Source organism: Callithrix jacchus, chromosome 5, assembly GCF_049354715.1.
Source record: "Callithrix jacchus isolate 240 chromosome 5, calJac240_pri, whole genome shotgun sequence".
NCBI lineage: Eukaryota > Metazoa > Chordata > Mammalia > Primates > Cebidae > Callithrix > Callithrix jacchus.
Genome location: NC_133506.1, coordinates 67,537,858 through 67,557,020, shown reverse-complemented (window position 1 = coordinate 67,557,020; position 19,163 = coordinate 67,537,858). Strand labels below are relative to the sequence as shown.

The 19,163-nt window shown below is 54.8% G+C and overlaps 1 protein-coding gene across 7 annotated transcripts in view; it reads left to right on the top strand.

Annotated features, from left to right (window-relative positions):
* The window catches only part of CAMKK1 (calcium/calmodulin dependent protein kinase kinase 1), a 32,596-nt gene that overhangs the window by 11,082 nt on the left and 2,351 nt on the right, over window positions 1-19,163 (top strand). For 2 of the 7 annotated variants that reach the window (XM_035299489.3, XM_035299487.3), the window contains exons 8-16: window positions 658-679; window positions 1,850-1,938; window positions 5,791-5,990; window positions 8,623-8,676; window positions 9,407-9,480; window positions 11,704-11,791; window positions 12,012-12,140; window positions 16,170-16,273; window positions 16,424-16,989. In XM_035299489.3, the coding sequence (XP_035155380.1) occupies window positions 658-679; window positions 1,850-1,938; window positions 5,791-5,990; window positions 8,623-8,676; window positions 9,407-9,480; window positions 11,704-11,791; window positions 12,012-12,140; window positions 16,170-16,273; window positions 16,424-16,673 (1,010 nt within the window). In that variant the 3' untranslated portion in view covers window positions 16,674-16,989. Of the gene's footprint in view, window positions 1-657; window positions 680-1,849; window positions 1,939-5,790; window positions 5,991-8,622; window positions 8,677-9,406; window positions 9,481-11,703; window positions 11,792-12,011; window positions 12,141-12,682; window positions 14,871-16,169; window positions 16,274-16,423; window positions 16,990-19,163 lie in introns of those variants that run through there. The other 5 variants (XM_035299491.3, XM_035299490.3, XM_078372522.1 and 2 more) reach the window with 3 other exon arrangements.

Here is a 19,163-nt window from a genome sequence, read left to right as displayed (position 1 = left end):
TCACTCCCTGTGTCCTTCTGAGCAGCAAGACAGGAGATGCATTTGGGCTCTGCACTCAGGTAGAGGCAGGAGGCAGGCTGCACGGGTTCCCAGATGCTGTAGCTCCATGCCTCAGTTTCCTCACTTGTAAAACGACTACCAATGGTATCTACTTCATAGTGTTGATGTGAGGAGTCTATGAGTAATGATATGTAAAGCACATTCATTATTTGCCTTGTTAAGAGTGATGTTATTATTTTAGTTCCTTGCATCTGCTTTGGGGCTGGGCTTAGAGGAGGCCTCAGAAAACGGGGCAGAAGAAGAACTGGCTTAGGAAAGAGGCCAAGGCTTTAGTCTCCTCTCTCTACCCTGCCTGCCTATCTCCTATGACCTTTAGGAAAACTTCTGCCCCTTCTCTGTGCCTCAGTTTCCCCTTCTGTAAAAGGGCCTGTGCTTCTGCTGCCAGCTCCCTCCTGGCACCTGGCGATCAGATGAGGCAGGTCCATAGTAGGCCCTGCTCTCGTCTGTTTATTTGCTCTGATATCCCGGGATCCGGTTGAGTCCCTGCCTCAAGCCTGCCTGCGTGCCTGCCCCTCCTACCCTCCAGAACAGGGAGGGACCTTGGCGTCGGCTGCTTTGCCAGCCAGCTACACCTTACCTTCTTGTCTTTTCTTTCAGTGTTTGACCTCCTGAGAAAGGGGTGAGTTCCCCGTCCTGATCAGGCAGGTCAATTCTCATCCAGGCCTTCCTTCCTTTTCCTCCCTGTGTCCCCAGCCCAAGGGTCAGCTACCCCAGGAGAAATCAGAGACGGAGGCCCTGCCCTTGGGGGTAAATAAGAGAGCAAGAAGGTGGGAGTCAGTGAGGCTGAAATAGTCAGGGAGGCCTCTGGAAGAGAGGATGAGTTTTTGACCCAGGCCTTGAAGAACTGGGAAGATATGGAGAGAGGAGAGGGGAAGAAAGGCATGGTTTTTAAGTAAAAGTAGAGAGGTGAGACTCAACTCTTACCTGTATTCAGATCACAAAGGGTTTTTCAGCTTTGCACAAGCCTGTGAATGGAGTGGGTGGGATTCCATTTACTCCCATTTATGAGAGGGAAAGCTGAGGACCAGAGAAGGTACGTGGCTTGCTCACAGTCACACAGCAAGTCACGGACGGAGCCTAGGGTTCCACATGTCTGCACTGTGTGGCTTTCCAGGGTATTTACAGAGCAGATGACATGGAGTAGTGAGCTTGGGGCTGAGTGGACCAGGATCCTCACTGCCAAGGCCTGAATGCAGGCTGCGGCTTGGCGCTCTGCCTGGCAGCTTCCCACAGGCCGATTTGGGGAGAGGGGCAGGGAGTGGTGTCCCTTTAAGACTTGGAGGCTTTCCAATGTTTTGACCTCTATCCAAAACAAGAAATGTGTATTTATACTGCTGTCCACATCTGTAACTGAAACCAAAGTTTTACAAAACAACGTGTATCTTTACTACATGTGATATATTCTGACATACTCTATTTCTTTAGGAAAAAAAAGCTGTTGCCACCCATTAAATTGATTTCACAATCCTCTGATGGGTTGGGATCCACAGTTTGAAACACAGTGCTCTAAATGGGGTCTTTGCAATTGTTTGATTACAGACAGTTAAGTACTTAGAAGAAGGAATATCAAGCCAGTCAGAAATTAAGATAAAGCCTATTTGAAATTATGATTGAAACAGGATATGTATGAGTACGTGTGCTTTAAATGTTTTATTATGTAGGAGGAAAAGGTTCTATCTTGGGTTGTAGGAACCCATGTGAGCACAGGTTTCCCAGGATGTCGTGACCACCAGAATGGTAGGGTCCCCTGATTCCGGCTGAATGCCCCTCCCCACATCCTTCTCCACAGGCCCGTCATGGAAGTGCCCTGCAACAAGCCCTTCTCGGAGGAGCAGTCTCGCCTCTACCTGCGGGACGTCATCCTGGGCCTCGAGTACTGTGAGTGCGGGGCTACCTGCCCCGGCCGGGGCTCAGGCTAGGGGATCTAGGAGGCAGCAGAGCCCGGGCTGAGCAGGTGCTGAGCCGCTCCTGTCAGTCAGAGCTGGTCTGCCAATCAGCTTCAGTGGGGGGGGGGGGGGCATGCATGTGTGGGCGGGGCCAAAGTCCTCCATTGGGAAGCTGGAGACGGAGGAGGAGGGTGGAGGCGGAGGGGGAAGATGGGGGTGGTGGACTTCACCGGACATGCGCCAGATCCATCGCAGGGTCTGGTCCTGTCGGTCTGAGCTCTGGGTGTTCTGTCTGTATCTTTCTTCTGCTGAGTTCTTAGCCTAGCTTAGTTAGTGTTGCCACGGGGCCTCAAGCGATATGGGAAGGAAGGGATTTATGTCCAGCTTCTGGGGGAGAGTCTGTCCTGGCCAGGGGCCAGGGTACGGTGGCAGGGCGGGTTTAACCATCAGGGGCCCTAGGCTGATGAGAGCTCAGGAGGGTGATGTGAGCTTAGCCTCTGTCTCATTTCACTCATTTGCTGCATTCACTCAGCTGGGAGCATAGACTGGACCTCACAGCCTAGTGGGAGGGACAGGAATCTAGGCAGGCAGATAATACAGTGGCGCCTGCAGGTTGTTGGAGTGCCGGGGGTTGGGGAAGGCTCCCTGGAAGAGGCTACTTAGGATGAGGGTCCTGAGGGACGAGTAGAGTTCCCTGCTCAGGTTTGGAGGGGTGCGAGTAGGAGACAGTGCGCCAGGCATAGGCTCAAACTCTTGGAGTCTGGGGAGAAGTTCAGTCTGGGTGAAGCCTCCAGCGGGCAGAGTATGGCTGTGGTTAGTGAAAGATGGTGCTGGAAATCCATTCCAGGCTGCAGCCTGAAGGCTGGGGAGCCTCCCCGAGGTCTCTCATGACTTCATCCTGCCAGCGCTGTGAGGCCAGGAGAGCTTTGAGCAGGGGAGGAGCGTGATGGGATTTGCGCCTGAGAAAGCCCTGTCTGGCAGCTGTGTGGTGGCTGGATTGGAGGGTGTCATCGGAAGGTGACAGGCAGCCAGCTGGCCAGGGAGGAGGCTGTTTCTGCAGCCCAAGTGACAGATGGTGAAGCCTGGATTAGGGCAGTGGCAGCGGGTTGGGGACAGGAAGGAGGTAAGGTGGTCAGCATGGGGTAACTGGTCGGTCTGGAGAGGGGGAGCCCCCGGACACCTAGGGTCCTGGCCTGGGTTGGGGACCAAGGGAGATGCCTGTCTCTAAAATCTTAGCTAGGCCGGGCGCAGTGGCTGATGCCTGTAATCCCAGCACTTTGGGAGGCCAAGGCGGGTGGATCACCTGAGGTCAGGGGTTTGAGACCGGCCTGGCTAACATGGTGAAAACCCAAACCCTGTCTCTACTAAAAATACAAAAATTAGCCAGGCGTGGTGGCAGGGGCCTGTAATCCCAGGTACTCGGGAGGCTGGGGCAGGAGAATCGCTCAGACCTGGAAGGTGGAGGTTGCTGTGAACTGAGATCGCATTACTGCACTCCAACCTGGGCGACAAGAGTGAAACTCCATCTCCAAATTAATTAACTAATTAATTAAAAAATATAAAATAAAATTTAGCTTGGTTTCTGGGGAACATGTTTTTTCCCTGGGGGAACAGGGTGGGGATCTGGCTGAGGTTTGACCTGCAGTGACAGAAACAGGACTGCCTTTATCCTGCTCAGGCCTCTCCTGTGCCCTCAGATTTAGATTCCTTTTGCTCATATGGGGAAACTGAGGCACACAAGTGAGGGTTTTGCAAAAAGCCTGTACCAAGGTCTTAGAGGCATGGGATAGGAAGGGGACATTTTACTCCTGTTATGGTCAGCAACAGGCACAGTCCTGTACCGGCTTGGCTCCACCACTTCCAGTTCTAGGCCCTTCTTTCCAGCTGAAGTCCTGTGGTCTGCTGTCCCCTAGCCGCCACAAAGAAACCAGTTTATCTTCCCTGGTTCTTGGGTAAAGCCTCATCAGGACCCAGCTCATCACAGTGAAGGGCTTTCCTGGAGCAGCGTGGTTAGTGCCAGGGACTGACAGGTGGATGAACAGAGGCACAGGGCGCTGGAGACCTGCCTTGTTCTTCTGGTCCCAAGAAGGGAGAGTGGAGGCTGCCCTGAGAGGGCCCGGGGGTCAGGGAGGCCCAGACCTGGCTCTCATTTGATGCGGGTAGGGGCGGCGACGCAGGTGATGAGAAGCAGTTGGATCTGGGATAGATGTGAGAGGCTGGGCTCACAGACCTCGCCCATGAGTGGGGAGTGGGGTCTCAGAGGAGGAGCTGAGGATGATCCTGAGGGTTTTGGCTTTTCACAGAGTGAGAAGGACTGGGGAGCAGCAGGGCTTTTTGTTTTGTTGTTTTCTTTTGTGGGTGGCGGGAGTTGTAGGCAGAGTAATCAAGTTCTGAATTAGACATATTACTGACTACAGTCAGATGCATAGGGACAGATGTTGATGCCTAGCTGCCCAGCTATCTAACGAGATGTCTACTGGAAATCCATGTGGGTAGAGAGCCTGGAGTTCAAGGGAGAGGCTGGGGTTTGAGATAAGGGCATGAGATCCATGGCCAAACATCCAGCCCCCTGAGCTGCTGTGCCCTGATGGGTGTGTGTCGGATTCCTTGTGTGTGCCTGGCACATAGTAGGCCATCAAGAAAGTGCCACTGGCTTTGTGGTTATTGTTTTATGGCACCCGCCCTCTCTGCCCCCAGCCTCCCTCCCTTTCCCTGTCTTCTCTCTCCTCCTCTCTTCCCTTCTCTCCAGCATCCTGGGATCCATTGGTCCAGAGTAAGGGAAGGTATTTGCCAAGGAGGGAGCCTACAAGTATATGGTCATGGGATGGGGTCAGTGTCTCTCTTGGCTGGGACCTTTCTGGCCATCTCAGCCTGAGCCACTCGTGACTTCCTGATGGTGCTTGACCCAGGAAGCGGGGCAAGCTTCCACCTACTGAGTCATTTCTGATTCTAGCTTCATCCTGCTAGACATAGCTGGCCTTATACCCCAGCTGTGCCATCTGCTAGCCTCAAGGCCTGGGATGCCAGCGTCTCTGAAACCCTGTCAGCCCCGATCCTGAGGGCTGAGATCGTACCTCTGTAGGATAGCACAGTCCCTACAATCTTACTCTCAGCCCCAGCAGCCAGGGACATCATTGACTCGACTGGGTGGGGATGGAACTGGAGAAAGGTTTCGGTGGGCTTTGGGCCTGCAGACAGCAGTCACAGGGAAGGGGCAGAGCTGGGCTAGGAAGAAGGCTCCTCCCAGCCTGGCACAGTGGCTCACGCCTGGAATCCCAGCACTTTGGGAAGCTAAGGTGGGTGGATCACCTGAGGTCAGGAGTTCCAGACCAGCTTGGCCAACATGGTGAAACCCCATCTCTACTAAAAATACAAAAATTATCCAGACATGGTGGCTTATGCCTGTAATCCCAGCTACTTGGGAGGCTGAGGCAGGAGAATCGCTTGATCCTGGGAGGGGGAGGTTGCAGTGAGCCGGGATGGCACCATTGTCCTTCAGCCTGGGCAATAGAGGGAGACTCTGTCTCAAAAAAAAAAAAAAAAAAAAAGTCTTCTGCCCTAGTTTCCTGTGACCTGCCCATTCAGCAACAGGTACCTCGTTTTTCATGGAGAGGGCAGGGAGGAGTCCAGACTCCTAAGGTTCCAGTCCTGGCTCTGCTGCTCACAGCCTGGGCTCAGTGTCCTCACCTGCATGGAGCGGATGGCCCTGACGTCCTCTTCCCATTTTGTCACCAAGACGAAAGCATGCATAGGCTGGGGTGTCCCTGGCTGGGCGAGGACAGGCGTGGGCTCCCGGACAGCAGTGCCCAGGCCAGTACGCGGATCAAGCTCCCTTTCTCTGCAGTGCACTGCCAGAAGATCGTCCACAGGGACATCAAGCCATCCAACCTGCTCCTGGGGGACGATGGGCACGTGAAGATCGCTGACTTCGGTGTCAGCAACCAGTTTGAGGGGAATGACGCTCAGCTGTCCAGCACGGCCGGGACGCCGGCCTTCATGGCCCCCGAGGCCATTTCTGACTCCGGCCAGAGCTTCAGTGGGAAGGTGACTCTCAGGCCCCGGGCCAGGCTGGGGTTCAGGGTGGGGGGGCATAGTAGCTTGCTGCAGGGACCCCATTTCCCACCAGAGGGTGCCAGGGTCCTTGTGTCTAGGGAGTGACACAGTTGCCTCTTCTTGGAGCCTGATAAACTCCTCGCCTTTGGCCTTCTCCTGTTTTCCAGCAAAGTGGCCCCAAATCTCCCTTGCAGATATTTCCTGTTGGTTTCTCTGTGCTGGGTTCTGGACCGGGCTGCGGAACAGGCAGAGCCAAAGAGAAGCCTGTTTCCTGCCCTCTGGTTAGTTTAGAGGGAAGTTGGAGGCCCCCCACAGATCTTGGACATGGCAGGGTTTGAACTGGCCCTTGAAGAATGGGGAGGATCTGAGAAGGACCTGGTACCCAGAGAATAAACAAGAGAACAGAGGGGCACGAGATGGGGCAGAGGGTAGAGGGCCTGGCAGTCTGGGCTTTCTCCTAAGCAACATAAACATAGGCAGAGTTGTCTGAACAAGAGGTTACACAGTCTGGCATAATTCCCTGGGCACATGACTGTTTTTACCTGTGGGATGCCAACCACCCTGCCACCAGGGAGGCTGTGGCTGAGTGGCATTTGGACACGTGTTGAGTATCCAGGAAAGAGCTCAGGAGGCCGTGCACAGTGGCTCATGCCTGTAATCGCAGTGCTTTCGGAGGCAAAGGTGGGGCTCTTAAGGCTGGGAATTTGAGATAAGCCTGGACAACATAGCAAGACCTTATTTCTATAAAAAGTGAGAAAACTAGCCAGGTGTGGTGCTGCACGCCTGTAGTCCCAGTTACTTGGGAGGTGGAGGTGGGAGGACCACTCGTGTCCAGGAGCTGGGGGCTACAGTGAGCTGTGATTGCGCCACTGCACACCAGCCTGAGTGACTGAGTGAGACCTTGTCTCTAAAAATGAAAGAAAAAAAGAGGTTGGGGATGTTGATAAAGACTTTTTGAAATGTTTTATTTTGATAAATTCTACATTTATAGAAAAGCTGGAAGAACAGAACAAAGAAACCCCATATATCTTTTTACCCAGATTCACCAATGGTTGACCTTTTGTCCCGTTTTCTCTCTTGCCATCTTTTTCTGTTTATCTGTACTCATACTACACCTTTCTGAGCCATTTGAAAGTTATGTGGAGGGTGTTACGCCCCTTTATCACTAAACACTTCAGTGGGTATTTCCTAAGAACAGGGACATTCTCTTACATAACCTCAGTACAGTGATTAAAATTAGGAAATTCATCATTGATAAGATTTAAATATAGGCCAGGCATGGTGGCTAACACCTGTAATCCCAGCCCTTTGGGAGGCCAAAGCCAGTGGATCACCTGAAGTCAGGAGTTCAAGACCAGCCTGGCCAACATGGCAAAACCCTGTTTCTACTAAAAAATACAAAAATTGGCCAGGCGCGGTGGCTCATGCCTGTAATCCCAGCACTTTGGGAGGCCGAGGCGGGTGGATCACAAGGTCAGGAATTCCAGACCAGCCGGGCCAATATGGTGAAACCCATCTCTACTAAAAATACAAAAAAAAAAAAAAAAAAAATAGCCGAGCATGGCAGCACAGGCCTGTAGTCCCAGCTACTAGGGAGGCTGAGACAGGAGAATTGCTTGAACCCAGGAGGCGGAGATTGCAGTGAGCTGAGATTATGCCATTGCTGTCCAGCCTGGGCAACAAAATGAGACTCCGTCTGGAAAAAAAAATACATATATAATCCACAGGCCTTATTTAAATGCTCTCTGTTGTCCTGTTACTGTCCTTTGGAAATTTTTCTTTCTTGGGTCCAGGGACCAATCCAGGGCCACTTGCTCCGTTCTCTTTCCTGTCCTTGGTGCCCTTTGATCTGGAAGAGCGACTTGGCCTTCCTTTGCCTCTCCTGACCTTGCCATTTGAAGAGAACAAGCCTGTTAGTTTGTAGAATGTTGTCAGGTTGCGTTTGTCTGGTGTTCCCTGATTGGATTCAGATGATGCATCTGGGGCAGGAATATGTCGGTAGAGATTTGTGAATCACTCACGTAAGCGAGAAAGTGGATACCAAAAGAGGTGATGTCCCAGAGCAGGAGAAGGTAGAGAGAGCGCACGTTGGAATCCAGGCCGTGGGGAAGCCCAGGGGTGCTTGGGAGCCGGGAGGAGTTGTCGCAGTGGCCGTGGGCGAGGGAGTGAGTGGGCAGGGCCTCTGTGTGGACAGGGGCTGCTCGAAATATCAGGAAGAAGATGGATTGTTAGGAGAAGGGGTGACTCCTACAAGCCTGAGCTGGTTTATTGAGCAGAAGTTTCATATATACCGTCATTCCTGGGGTGGCGCGTGACATGGGAGCAGTACCTGCGACCCTGTGGATGAAGCAGGTTTTGTACCTGTTGGTTTGGAAATGTTCCTGGTTGAGCCTGTCTCAAGGAGACTCAGAACTCCTGGAGGGTGGAGGCCCTGTTCTGGCTGGCCCTGTATCCTCAGCACTCAGCACATCGCCCAGTGTCGAGGAGGTACCGGGGTGTGTTTGTTGAGTGAATGCATGACGGAGGAAAGAGGTTCCCTGCAGGCCTCTCCTACAGCCCACTGGAGCTGGGTGGGCAGAGGCAGCAGTGCCTGTTGGGGACTGATGTGAGCATTTCTTTCCAGGCCTTGGACGTGTGGGCCACCGGTGTCACGTTGTACTGCTTTGTCTATGGGAAGGTGAGTGCAGGGGATGCCAGCAGAGCTGGGGCAGGTGCAGTGAGGCGGGCATGGGTGATGGACGCAGGCCCTTCCTTTCCATCCTTAAGCAAAGTGGCTTTTGAAAGGGCCCACCTGGCCCAGAGAAGCCTGAGAGAGAAGAGGCTTTTTCTGTCTTTCTCCCATCCCCTGCGGAGGGATTCAAGGGAAGGAGTCCCAAGGACGGCAGGCACCCAAGGGGAGGTGTTGATGGTGTTGCCACCTCCCCAGCCAGAGTGCTCCCGTCCCTCTGTCCCTTGATGCCATTCATTCATTGAGCCACGCATTCCCTCTGTTGCTCATTCATTCAACCAATTGTCCTTCACTCCTACCCTGGCTGAGGCGGAACCCTGGGGACACCCAGCGCTGGCGTGACCGAGATCCCGGCTCACAGGTGCTCATGCTCTGGTGACCGCACCAAGGAGCAGGAGGGAATTTCAGTGGCCCTGGGAGCAGAGGTCTGGCTGCAGGTGGCTGTCATGGTGGTGGATGCACCCAGCCTCATCATTTCCCCAGTGACTCATTCATTCAGTCAACATTTGTGGCACATTTGCAGTGTGCCAGGCCCTGAGCAAATGAATTGAGGTCCTTCTCATGTAATTGGGAGCCCAGAACTGCCCCTGCCCTGGCCTCACCAAGGGGTGGGGGCTGGTCCCCTGGCATTTGTCAAGGCCCCGGGCCCACCTCCTTTGTCTGCCTCTCCACCCCGCAGTGCCCATTCATCGACGATTACATCCTGGCACTCCACAGGAAGATCAAGAATGAGCCTGTGGTGTTTCCGGAGGAGTGAGTTTTCCACCCAGGGGACCAAGGAGCTACCACCTACCCCTGGTGTCTGGGTTTTAGCGCAGCTTTTGCCCTTTGAGGACCCCAGCCTCAGATATGAAGGTGGCGATGTGGTTCCCTGGGAGGGACCCCTGAGAAGATGGAGGGGTGGGACTCTGGAGCCAAGGGTCTCCGAGACACCACTGTATGGATGGGAGCCCTGAGTTCCAGCGTTGGCCGGGGATGATTGCAGGCATCGCTCCCACCACTCCTTCATCGCAGGCCTGCCCGGGGTCAGTGGCACCACCCACCCTGCCCCTGTACTCCAGGGAAACTTCTCCTTCTCCCACTCAGGGTCAGGGAGCTTCGGGATGCTAGCGCACCCCCCATTTCACAGATAGAAAAGAGGATGCTCTGGAGGAGAGCTGTCAGGGACTGGGACTCAAACCACCTTCCTCACCACTCCTCCATTGTGACTGAGGTCTCTAGCCCGGCAGGCAGTCTGGGAGGCCTCCTGCTCCTGCGTGGTTCACCTCCTGATGTAGGAGCCTGAGCTCCCTGTCCCCTCTTCAGGAGTGCATTTCAGGAGTGAAATGGAGGCCAGGCGCGGTAGCTCACGCCTGTAATCCCAGCACTTTGGGAGGCCGAGGTGGGTGGATCACCTGAGGTCAGGAGTTCGAGACCAGCCTGGCCAACATGGCAAAACCCTGTCTCTATTAAGAATACAAAAATTAGACGGCGTGGTGGTGTGTGTCTGTAGTCCCAGTTATTCAGGAGGCTGAGGCACGAGAATTACTTGAACCTGGGAGGCAGAGGTTGCAGTGAGCTGTGATTGCACCACTGCACTCCAGGCTGGGAGACATAGTGAGACTCTGTTTCACAAAAAATAAGGAAACTGAATGGACCTTGTCCTCAGTGATGCCTACTCCTTTCCTGTGTGGTTCCCAGGCCTCCTCGAGTCCTCCTCTTCCCTGTCGCTGGGCTCTGTTGCCACCTGCACCCCATGCCTCATTCAGGGCTTAGGCTCCTCCCAGACTTGTCTCACCACCCCCCACCCTGGTCTCCCTGCTGCTGGCCTCCCTCCAGTCCAACCAACACAGTCAGGTGGGGGCAGCCCTGGTACACAAGGTGCAATGCACCTGCCCGCATCTCCTGCCCGCACACCTGCCCACATCTCCTGCCCGCACACCTGCCTGCATCTCCTGCCCGAAAACCTGCCTGCACACCTGCCCACATCTCCTGCCCTCATACCTGCCTGCGTCTCCTGCCCGTATCTCCTGCCCTCACGCCTGCCCGAATCTCCTGCCAGCACACCTGCCTGCATCTCCTGCCCTCACATCTGCCTGCATCTCCTGCCTGCACACCTGCACTCACACCTGTCCTCACACCTGCCTGCATCTCCTGCCCGCACACCTGCCCGCATCTCCTGCCTGTACACCTACCTGCATCTCCTGCCTGAAGTTTGTCTGAGGCTTCTCCAAGCCTGCAGGATGGAGGCCATACCCTGGCCCTGGCGTTCAAGCATTTTGGATTCTGCTACCTGCTTATCTGGGTTGTCACTCCCTTTCCCAAGCACCAGCCAGCCGGCTTCTGTCCGTTTCCTCCTCATTCTTTGATTGGCTTCCCTGCTGACCACAGTGGTACCCCTGGTACCTCTCCTCCTTCTTTGCCCCCTGCCAGGGATGTCTTTCTCCCCAGCCCAGGAATTTTAAAAGGGGTGAAGCATTTAAGACAATAGGAGGAACCGAAGTCAACAGTACCAAGAGTGGCTTCTGCTCCCCAGACCTGGAAGGATGGGCTTCCCAAGACCATTGGTGGCAAAGAAGCCTGGGGTCTGGGCAGAGAGAGTTCGGACTGAGGGGGCTGCTCCCCCCCCCGAGTCTCCCATCTCTGCCTACCCTCTTCTGGGTGGCATTGTGCCAGCCTGCTAACCTCTGTGGGCCTCTGCTTCCTCCTCTGAAGTGAGAGAGGATCTTCCCTGGGTGTAGAAAAGGATGAGGTGGCAAGTGGAACCGAAAGCCCTGAGGTCCCATGAAGTGACTCTCCTCACCATTTTGCCACCCAGCGGGGTGTCTAGCGCGCATGGAAGTCTGTTTGTGCCTCTGTCCTGAAGGGAGATGTTTCCTCCTGCTCAGGAAAGGCTTTCCAAGCACTTGTCATATGAACTCAGTCTTCTGGGAGGAGAGGCGGACAGGAAGGGTCCCCATCAGCGTGCCTACCCTCTCCTTCCTCTGCCTTCTCCAGGCCCAAGATCAGCGAGGATCTCAAGGATCTAATCCTGAAGATGCTGGACAAGAATCCCGAGACGAGAATTGGGGTGTCGGACATCAAGGTCGGGGACTTGGAGGTCCTGGGCAGGGCTGGGACACAGAAAGCAGGCGTCAGTTTCCCCTTCTGGAGAGCTCTACACCAGGGTGCATGTGGGTGGGGTTTGGGTCTGTGGACTTTGCACCCCTCCAGGGGATACTGGTAAAAGGCCTGGAGTCCTTTGCTGATTGAATGTCTGCCTATGGCCTGACCTCTCCCCTCTCCCTGCCCTCTCGCCCCTACAGTTGCACCCTTGGGTGACCAAGAACGGGGAAGAGCCGCTGCCCTCAGAGGAGGAGCACTGCAGCGTGGTGGAGGTGACGGAGGAGGAGGTGAAGAACTCCGTCAGGCTCATCCCCAGCTGGACCACGGTGGTAAGAGGGCTACGTAGATGCTCCCTTGTCCTTGAAGGCCTCGGGGGCCTGAGCCTTGCTATATGCCTGGTCCTGTGGGGGCACAGAGGCCTGCCTGGCCAGCCAGCTGTGATCTGGGCCACTGGAAATGCCATTCTGCTGGAGGCCCATGGAGGAGGAGGTCTTGTGGTAGGGAAACCAGGGGGCTTGGTGAGGAGAGTGACTCACACCTGTAATCCCAGCACTTTGGGATCACCTGAGGTCAGGAGTTTGAGGCCACCCTGGCCAACATGATGAAAATCCATCTCTACTAAAAATACAAAAAAATTAGCTGGGTGTGGTGGCATGCACCTGTAATCCAAGCTGCTCAGGAGGCTGAGGCAGGAGAACCACTTGAACTCGGGAGGCGGAGGTTGCAGTGAGCTAAGATCACGCCACTGCACTCCAGCCTGGGCAACAGAAAGAGACTCCATCTCAAAAAAAAGAAAAAGAAAAAGAGGTAATCAGCCCTTGCTGAGCGGCAACAGTCACCATGACTGGATAAAGCGTTTCCTTCCTTCCAGACAGTTACTGAACCCCGTTCTCCATGTACTGCACCAGGTGCTGAGGACACGGCAGGGGAACGGCCTGGGCAGCCTTTGGATTGGAGCCCAAGTGTCAGTTAGACAGAGCCTGCATCCCCCCCAAGAGCCTGAGTGTCAGTTAGACGGCACATGCATCTTCTGAAGAGCCTTCGTGTCAGTTTGAAAGAGCCTGCATCCCCCCTAGAGCCTGTGTGTCAGTTAGACAGAGCCTGCATCCCCCCCAGAGCACAAGTGTCAATTAGATGGAGCCTGCATCCCCCCAGAGCCCAAGTGTTAGTTAGATGGAGCCTGCATCTCCTGCAGAGCCCGAATGTCAGTTAGACAGAGGCTGCATCCCCCCAGAGCCCAAGTGTCAGTTAGAGGGAGCCTGTGTCCCCGAAGAGCCCCAGTGTCAGATGGAGCTTGCATCTCCTGCAGAGCCTGCGTGTCAGTTAGATCTTGCATCCCGCAGAGTCTGAGTGTCAGTTAGACAGCCCCTGCATCTCCCACAAAGCCCACATGTCAGACAGAGCCTGCATCTTCCTAAGGGCCTGAGTGTCAGTTAGACAGAGCTTGCATTCCCCCAGAGCCTAAGTGTCAGTTAGACGGCGCCTGCATCTCCTGCAGAGCCTGTGTGTCAGAGCCTGCATCCCCACAGAGCCCGTGTGTCAATTAGGCAGTGCCTGCATCTGCTGCAGAACCGGTGTCAGTTAGACAGCCTGCATCCCCCGCAAGAGCCTGAGTGTCAGTTAGATGGCACATGCATCTCCTGCAGAGCCTTCACGTCAGTTAGACGGAGGCTGCATCCCCCCAGAGCCTATGTGTCAGTTAGACAGAGCCTGCTTCCCCGCCCAGAGCACAAGTGTCAATTAGATGGAAACTGTATCCCCCCCAGAGCCTGAGTGTTAGTTAGATGGAGCTTGCATCTCCTACAGAGCCCGTATGTCAGTTAGACAGAGCCTGAATCCCCACTAGAGCCCAAGCATCAGACGGAGCCTGCATCCCCCCAGAGCCTGGTGTCAGATGAAGCCTGCATCCCCCCAGAGCCTGAGTGTCGGTTAGACGGTGCCTGCATCTCCTGCAGAGCCTATGTGTCAGAGCCTGCATCCCCCCAGAGCCCATGTGTCAGTTAGGCAGCGCCTGCATCTCCCTCAGAGCCTGCATGTCAGTTAAATGGCACCTGCATTTCCTGCAGAGCCTGTGTGTCAGAGCCTGCATCCCCCCAGGGCCCGTGTGTCAGTTAGGCAGTGCCTGCATCTCCCTCAGAGCCTGCGTGTCAGAGAGCCTGCATCCTCCCCACAGCCTGCGTGTAAGTTAGATGGCGCCTGCATCCACCCCAGAGCCCTCGAGTCAGTTAGAGCAGCCTTCATGCACGCTCCTGTTTCAGCTTTGCTCCTCTTCCTCTGCTCAGCTTCCGTGTTGGCACTTGGAAGTGATTCATGTTGTCCCTGGTGAATGTCAGGGCCACTGAGAGTCCTGCCCTGCACCTGCATGAGAGTGAGTCAGGGCAAGCACAAGGCCAGTAACGAGGGCCAGGGAAGCTGTTGCTGTGGGTGGGGGCTTTATCCCCACACCCATCACCCCCCCTGCAGGGTCCTGGCCCAGCTAGGACCAGCTGGCTGAATCTCTGCCCCGTATGCTTACTTGGCTCTGTGGGGTCCCTGGAGCCAGGCAGCTCCCACAGGGTCCCCATGGCCACGTCCCTGGTCTTAGCCAGCATCGCCTTTCCCCCAGACATGGGAAGAGCCTCTCATATTGTCTTCTGCTTTTGCTTTCACCCCTGTACCCCCGTTAATGCTCAACTCAGCAGCCAGCATGGTCCTGGTGGCATGAGTGTCACCTCTCAGCTCAGAGCCTGCTTCTCACTCGGGCTCTTGTGTCCCTCAGAGTCAGACCCCCAGCCTGCCCTCCCCGACCCTGTTTTTCTGCGGGGCTCTTCCACTGTCCCCCATCATGCACTCAGCTCTGGCCATGTGCCACGGAAGGGGCTGCTGAGAGCCGTCAGCTTTCACTTCCCTCTGCCTGAGGAGTGCCACTCCAGTCGCCCCCAGGACGTGCTGCCCCTCTTCCTTCAGCTTTGAGAGAGAAGCGAGCCTTCCTGACCCTGTAGCTTCCTTCCCTGTGTCACTTCATCACCATTCCCTGGTTTTATTTTTTTCTTTCCACTTGCTAACATACATATTTTACTGATTTGTCGTCTTTTCTTTTTGCCTGTCCTCCCAACTAGAATATAAGCTATACGATGGCCAGGCGCGCTGGCTCATGCCTGTAATCCCAGCACTTTGGGAGGCCAAGGCAGGCAGATCACCTGAGGTCAGGAGTTTCAGACCAGCCTGGCCAACATGGTGAAACTCTGTATCTACTAAAAATACAAAAAATTAGCCTGATGTGGTGATGGGCTCCTGTAATCTCAGCTACTCAGGAGGCTGAGGCAGAAGGATCCTTTGAACCTGAGAGGCAGAGGTTGCAGTGAGCTGAGAGTGCACCACTGCACTCCAGCCTGGGCAACAGAGCGAAACTCCTTTACACACACAAAAAAAGCTATGGCCAGGTGCAGTGGCTCACGCCTGTAATCCCAGCACTTTGGGAGGCCAAAGTGGGAGATCACAAGGTCAGGAGATTGAGACCGTCCTGACCTTGAACAACAAGGTGAAACCCCGTCTCTACTAAAAAAAAAAAATTAGCCAGGTGTCGTGGCGTGCACCTGTAGTCCCAGCTACCCAGGAGGCTGAGGCAGGAGAATCGCCTGAACCCAGGAGGTGGAGGTTGCAGTGAGCCAAGATCGAGCCACTGCATTGCAGCCTGGAGACAGAGCCAGACTCTGTCTAAAAAAAAGAAAGAAAGCAAGCTACATGAGGGCTAGACGTTTGGCCTCCGTGTGGCCCCAATGCCTAGCCTAGTGTCCAGCATGCGGTAGGCAGCCAGTGGTGACCCGTGTTGCCAGGATGGATGCAGACATGTGAGTGAGGGTAGGACTGGCCAGTGTGCCGCTGGCTCTGCTTGGGTGTGAGTCAGCGTGTCTGTGGGCAGGGCATGGAACCGTCCTTGTTACGGAGAAGGGATAGAGGCAGAGAGCCAGGCTGTGGTGGTGCTCCCCTCGCGACATCCCCACGGGCTCGGCCATCATGCAGCTCAGCTGCTTCCCGGCCCGCGGTCGCATCCTCTGTGGTGGGAAAGCAGGAAGGATGGCACAGCCTCTCCGTACACCTTGGCACCATAGCGAGAAGGAATTTTCCAATGGACTCCCACTTCCAGCCTTGGCCGCCCCACCCTCAGCCTGGCCTGCTGACCCTTCGTGGACTGGCCTCGGCCCCCGCTCATGCAGCAGCAGCCCCTGCCATCCCAGGAACTGGCCATCAGCTACCGGCCCTCTGTGCCCTCGCCCCTGCCATTCCGTGCTCTGCTGACTGAAATGGGGGCAGGAATCAGCGGAGCTATGTGTCAGGGAGCCAGGGCCTGTGCTGTCATGCCGCCGTGTCCTCCTCAGATCCTGGTGAAGTCCATGCTGAGGAAGCGTTCCTTTGGGAACCCTTTTGAACCCCAAGCGCGGAGAGAAGAGCGCTCCATGTCTGCTCCAGGGAACTTACAGCTGTAAGTACTGGTGGGCCGAGGCCTCCGGTGCTCCCTGGAGGGCGGTGGGGAGGACGGAGCCCCATCTTCCTGCTCTCACTGGGCTGAGGCCAGAGCCTGGGGATGTGGCCAGGTCTTGGAGTTGGCCCCATTTGCATCTCTGTCCCCAAGGTTAGTCGGGGCTAAAGGGACCTTCGGCGCCCAGCCCCTGCTGCACTCCTGGGGCCAGCATCTCCCACTCACATGCTCCCCCTCTGCGGACAGAAAGACCCTTCTTCCATCCACCTTGATGTCACACATTCACACGGAGTCCAGCCCCTCTGGGGCTTCAAATCTGTGGCCCCCTCAGCACTTGGCAGCCTGGCAGAGGTTTGCAGACAGGCTGATGTGGGCTCCCAGTAGGAAGCTGGCGGGCTGTTGAAGGGGCGCTGGCCTCTCTGCCTGGCCCTGGGGAGTGCTGGCTGCTGTCCTGAGTGACCCAGGCTGCCTGCACCATCACTGGGGCTACGTGCCCCGTCAGTGCTTTGTAAGTGCTTGTCCAGTGAGTAAGCAGGGACAGGCTGGCTGATGGACCACAAGAGAGGAACCCCATTTGCTGAGGGCTCCCCACAGTGGACCATGCCTGTGGCTTCACCACCTCCTAGGATGGGTCAGAAAAGCAGCTCCCCAAACCTGTGCACCTCGGCCTCAGCAGTTCCACCTTCGCCCACTGTAATAAAAGCTGGTCTGGGATGCTAGTAAGGCCTGCTGGAGTTTGTACAGAAACCTGCAGAGAGAAACCTGCCAGGGGTTTCTGAACCACAGCATGGCCCTGGGACCACCACTGCCTTCCTCTGGCCGGGGAGAGAAGCTTCGGGGAAGGGGCTGGCTGGAGGCGTTTGCCCCATGCTGGCTGGCTCTGTGTGGAAGGCGCACTTCCCAGAGGGGTGAGTCCCTGCGCTGCCCGGGAACCCTGGCTTCCCGAGTGGAACGCTGTCTCCAGACCTGTCCGGGACCATCACGTTTGTTTCCCGTGAGGTCTCCCTCTTGTAAGTGGGCTCTTCAGAAGCGTCGGGCCCCCTCGTAGTGGACAGTCTGGCATCTGCTTCTGCTGGAGGTTGCTTGCACCCAGGGAGAGGCCCTCCATGAGGTGTGGGGCCTGGAGGTCCCACCTGCAGTTTTCCGATAACTCCTGAGTAAGGTGGTTGGGTTGGGGGCGGATTCTCTGAGCTTATCTAGGAATATAGGCCCCTAATGCTGGGATTGTGCTTAGTGGCAGGGGTTGGGAGAGCATATATAATTTGACATCCAAATGGGGACATTTTTGATAGTCAAAGGGGAAGCCATTAATAATTAGGATAGCACGGTGGCTTATGCCTGTAATCCCAGCACTTTGGGAGGCCAAGGCAGGATTGCTTGAGGCCCAGAGTTTGTGACCAGCCTGGGCAACATAGCAAGACCCCATATCTAAAAATAAAAAGTGAAAAATTAGCTGGGTGTGATGGTGCACGCTGGTAGTCCTACCTACTCAGGAGGCTGAGGTGGAAGGATTGCTTGAGTCTGGAAGGTGGAGGTTGCAGTGAGCTGAGATTGCACCACTCTGTTCCAGCCTGGTTGACAGAGCCAGACCCTGTCTCGAAAAACAAAAAGTAATAATACTTATGCCAGGACAGGTGGAATCAGGCCTGTGTCCAGCAAACCTGGAGACCTGGTCCCTCTGACTCAGACCCTGTGGTCCAGCACCCCCTAGTGGCAGGTGAAGCCAGACACAGGATAAAGACACATTTGGTGCCTAGGTTGTATCTAGCAAACAGTGACAAGATACTTTCCAGCTATAAAATTCTATACTCTGTGACCCAAGTTTAATTAAGAGTGGAGCTTTTTTTTTTTTTCTTAATAGAAATGGAGTCTTGCCATGTTACCCAGGCTGCACTTGAACTCCTGGCCTCAAGCAATTTGCCCACCTCAGCCTCCCAAAGTGCTGGGATTACAGGCATGAGCCACCACACCCAGCCTCCAGGTTTAACTTTGAAAGCAGATTTTACCTCATCATCCAGTCCCAATATTTATCCTTGATAGACGTGTTTTCTTTTGTTTTTGAGAGTGTTTCACTCTTGCTGCCCAAGCTGGAGTGCAATGGCACGATCTTGGCTCACTGCAACCTCTGCCTTCTGAGTTCAAGTGATTCTCCTCCCTCAGCCTCCCTAGTAGCTGGGATTACAGGCACACACCACCATGCCAGCTAATTTTTGTATTTTTAGTAGAGACAGGGTTTCACCATGTTGTCCAGGCAGGTCTCGAACTCCTGATGTCAGGCAATATACCCGTCTCAACCTCCCAAAGTGCTGGGATTGCAGGCGTGAGCCACTGCACCGGCCATAGACTGTTTTTTATACTTTGGGATAATTGTAAAAACTCTGTGGTAGAGTTAAATGGAGTTGGTCCTTTTTAGAGACCTCAAAACCCATTTATTGGTTATTTTAAAAAGAGACATTATGGGAGGAAAATTAGCAAAAGAAATCTGTTGAAATGTAACAGAATCCCAAGACTGATAGATGGACTCTGTCCTGTGAACAAGGCAAAGAAAAATGCAAAATGAAGGTCCGTCTACACAGATCTGCTGGGGTTGACGGAGGTGGACACAGAAGGCCCTCAGGCCGACACGGTCACACCTATAATCCCAGCATGTTAGGAGGCCCAGGTGGGTGGATCACTTGAGCCCAGGAGTTTGAGACCAGCCTGAGCAATCTGGTGAAACCCTGTCTCTATTAAAAAATACGAAAATTAGCTGGGCATGGCGATGCATGCCTGTAGTTTTAGCTGCTCAGGAGGCTGAGGTGGGAGAATTGCTTGAGCCTGGGAGGCGGAAGTTGCAGTGAGCTGAGATCGTGCTACTGCACTCCAGCCTGTGCCACAGAGTGAGACCCCATCT